Here is a 3,051-nt window from a genome sequence, read left to right on the forward strand (position 1 = left end):
ACATGTTCATACATCAGTTTATCTCATAAGCTACAACAGCCTTGTTTGTCTTGGTTCCTTAAAAACTGACTGTAAATGAAAGGTGAAGTAAAAGACAGACAATAAAATGTTAATAATCAACTTAATTTATCCTTTTTTTCCGAGGTTATCATAGAATAGTCTGATAAAAACTTCAAACACACACTCACCCAGAAAGCATCTTTGAACCCCTGAAGTGCCATCTCGTCTTGATCCTTCCCTCTAAACTTTTCCAAAGTGACTTTGTCCAAATTTGAATAATTTCAGTACAGAATGTTGGAGGTCAGTTGAAAGTGAACCAGTACAGAGCCATGTTTGAGGCAGTCACAGGCCCAAGTGTCACTTAGTCATTTAGAAAGAGGAAGAGTTTCTGTCCGATGACATCACTGGCCACAAGAGCTCAGCCTCTTCAAGGAACAGTCTCTCTGTCACCAGCATTTGTTTTTGTCTGATAGTTTTTTTTGTACCTGCTTACGGGCCTTGTATATCCGGTGTGTGTTGTGCAAATGAATGTGGTCTGAGGGATGGAGTAGCTGCTATTATGAGCACTCTTTTAAAACACCTTCACATATCAGTCACAGTGGTTATGACTCACTGATTGTACTTGGTTTCTGTCTGTTAAAGAAAAACCACATAAGTCACAGATGAGCCCATGAAGCACCAGACAAAGATGTTTAAATGTTCAAACACACTATGCCCCCCATGCACACCCCCCCCCCAGAGATTCAATCATCCCTTAATTTTACATTTTAGAAATATCATCTTTCTCTGTAAAACTTTTTTTTTTCATTTGCAGTTTATGTTTAGGATAGAAATTGCTACATTTTTACTCCAGTATTGCTAAGTTCATGTCTTCTTGTTAATGTTAATGCTTTCCAAACCTCTCCCCCCTCCTCTATTCTAGACTTGGCACACTCTCAGAGAAAATGACCTTAAAAGGACTTGAAAAGGGCTGGAATAGTTTGGCAGTTCCTGCTTCAAAACCACCGCTGACCACGTGCTGCCAACAGGAGAGGTGAGAACAAAACACCATAAAACATTTGGATTTAAAATTCAGTCAGCCAGACTACGTCAGAACCTCACACATTTTCAACCCCGCTCAATTTATCCTGTAAGACCAAATTTGACTGGTCTTTATTTACACAAATGTATTAGTTTCAATGTCAATAAACATGTTGCCATTATAGAAAAATGTTGGTTTTAAGCCGTGAAAAATGAAATTCCTTTAAAGTTTGACGTTTATGAAGTTGCTGCTAAATTTATTAAATTTATATTTGCTAAAAAAATATCTTCATCACCACCACCTCTGCCCATTTTTATTTGGCCAAAATTGTACATCATTTGTTGTTTTATTATATTTCCTAGGATGGCCACAGGAGGGCGACAAAGACCTTTGCAAAACTCCCTCAAACTCACCCAGAAGAGCTGGCGTTTCACGGGATCAAACTCTTCCATCACCAAAGGAGAACGTCATCGTCCACACAGGTGAGTCAGACTTTAAATCCATAATCGGTGTTTACTGCTGAGGTGAATCCAAATCTGTGGCTCTCAGAAAAGACACAGAGACACGTGAAGGGGCACAGAAAAGCTTCGTATTGATTTTCAAAGTGAGGAGATGGACCTGCTGTGGTGTCTCTCACTAGTTGCTCAGTGAAACGTGTGAAAATCTTTCAAAGCTCTCTCACAAGAAGAGATCGTTGTGTCACACACCTAACGACACGCTGAGGGTAAAGTGCAAATCAATACAGTCAACTGAGAATATAAGCGTTGGTTCTATGGTCTGGAGTTTATCTGTTCTACTTGGGCTAAAGTTATAGATTTGTGTATTTTGGATTGTATTGTATCTGATTGCAGCTCAAACTTTGTTCTGTCACCAGTAGGTGTCAGCAGTACAATTGACACAATGTTGATTGCCAACATTTGACAAAAGCTTGAGATGCGGGTGTTAGCACAGTTAGCTTGGCTTGATCGAGCAATAAAGGGACATTAAGTCTAATAACATATCTATAAAAAACATTTGTTTCAGACATGAAATGAAAGAAAACAGTTTAATTTGAAAGCAAACATTTCTGGAAGATTTTGTTTTTATGTCTTGAAGTTTGACTTATTGATATAATTGAAGGTTTATTTTACCACAACACCATAATCAGCTGCTGGATTAGGACCTGTGTGTTGGGATTGATATGAATTATTACATTGATACCAGTACATTCCACTTATAGACTCATTTTACCTGCATCTATAGCACCACCCTCAGGAAAGTCTGCGTTTGTACAGTAAGCCAGAAGTGCTGCATACATTCTTTTAAATTACATTTGAATTTTTCATTCAACCCTAGTTTTTTTTTTGTTTTTTTGTTTGTTTTTGTTTTTACTGGACATCCCTTTGGAGTGGTCATCTTTGGGCTGAAGACGGTGAAACACTCACACAGTTTTCCCACTTGGAAAAACAAAACATAGACTAATCCTCCCAGGCCGGTGCACGCAGGTTTTTCACAGATGAGATGACTGAGTGTGTGGTGCCTGGCTCTGACTGTGACCCCGTTTGTGGCCTCTAATGGAGGGACAAGCTCTGGGAACCAGCTGTGCTGCCTGTCTCTGAGCACAGGGTGACACCGCAGGGTTGTAGCAGCAGCAGCAGCAGCTCCTCACCGTACCCTGCGTTTGCGTCCTCTCTCCCTCCCTCACGTTGGCCCAGAGTGGCAGTTATTGAACTGTGACAAACGAGCCGTGTCAGACCAGCCCCCCTACCTGGGGGATTGGCTAAATGACCTTTCCATTACCAAACCACTGCTGTATTCCCCCTCCACAGATAGAGTTACACACAGCCACACAACCCATTTGCCAGGGCCAGTGTCACTGTCGCTGCCATTAGCCGCTGCATCCTTCTCTGCTTTCTAAAACAATATTCCATCATTTCATTTTATTATGATTTTTATTTTTTTAGGTTTTATTCCAGTGTATTTATTTCATTTTATTTGATCTCATTTCATAAAAGAGGATCACTTTAGCCGAGGGGTCAGGCTGGTGTTTT

General features: G+C 40.3%; 1 protein-coding gene and 1 long non-coding RNA gene across 2 annotated transcripts in view; one reads left to right on the forward strand and one right to left on the reverse strand.

Moving 5' to 3' along the window:
- Positions 1–423, reverse strand: part of LOC103379385 (proline-serine-threonine phosphatase-interacting protein 1-like) — a 5,720-nt gene extending 5,297 nt beyond the window's left edge. The window contains exon 1 of the mRNA XM_008310921.3: positions 189–423. Within this exon, the coding sequence (XP_008309143.1) occupies positions 189–221 (33 nt within the window). The 5' untranslated portion in view covers positions 222–423. The remainder of the gene's footprint in view (positions 1–188) is intronic.
- Positions 1–3,051, forward strand: part of LOC103379384 (uncharacterized) — an 82,441-nt gene that overhangs the window by 4,215 nt on the left and 75,175 nt on the right. Inside the window, exons 2-3 of the long non-coding RNA XR_521570.3 lie at positions 923–1,033; positions 1,384–1,503. This is a non-coding gene — a long non-coding RNA (uncharacterized LOC103379384). The remainder of the gene's footprint in view (positions 1–922; positions 1,034–1,383; positions 1,504–3,051) is intronic.

Source organism: Cynoglossus semilaevis, chromosome 5 (genome assembly GCF_000523025.1).
Source record: "Cynoglossus semilaevis isolate Cse_v1.0 chromosome 5, Cse_v1.0, whole genome shotgun sequence".
Lineage (NCBI taxonomy): Eukaryota > Metazoa > Chordata > Actinopteri > Pleuronectiformes > Cynoglossidae > Cynoglossus > Cynoglossus semilaevis.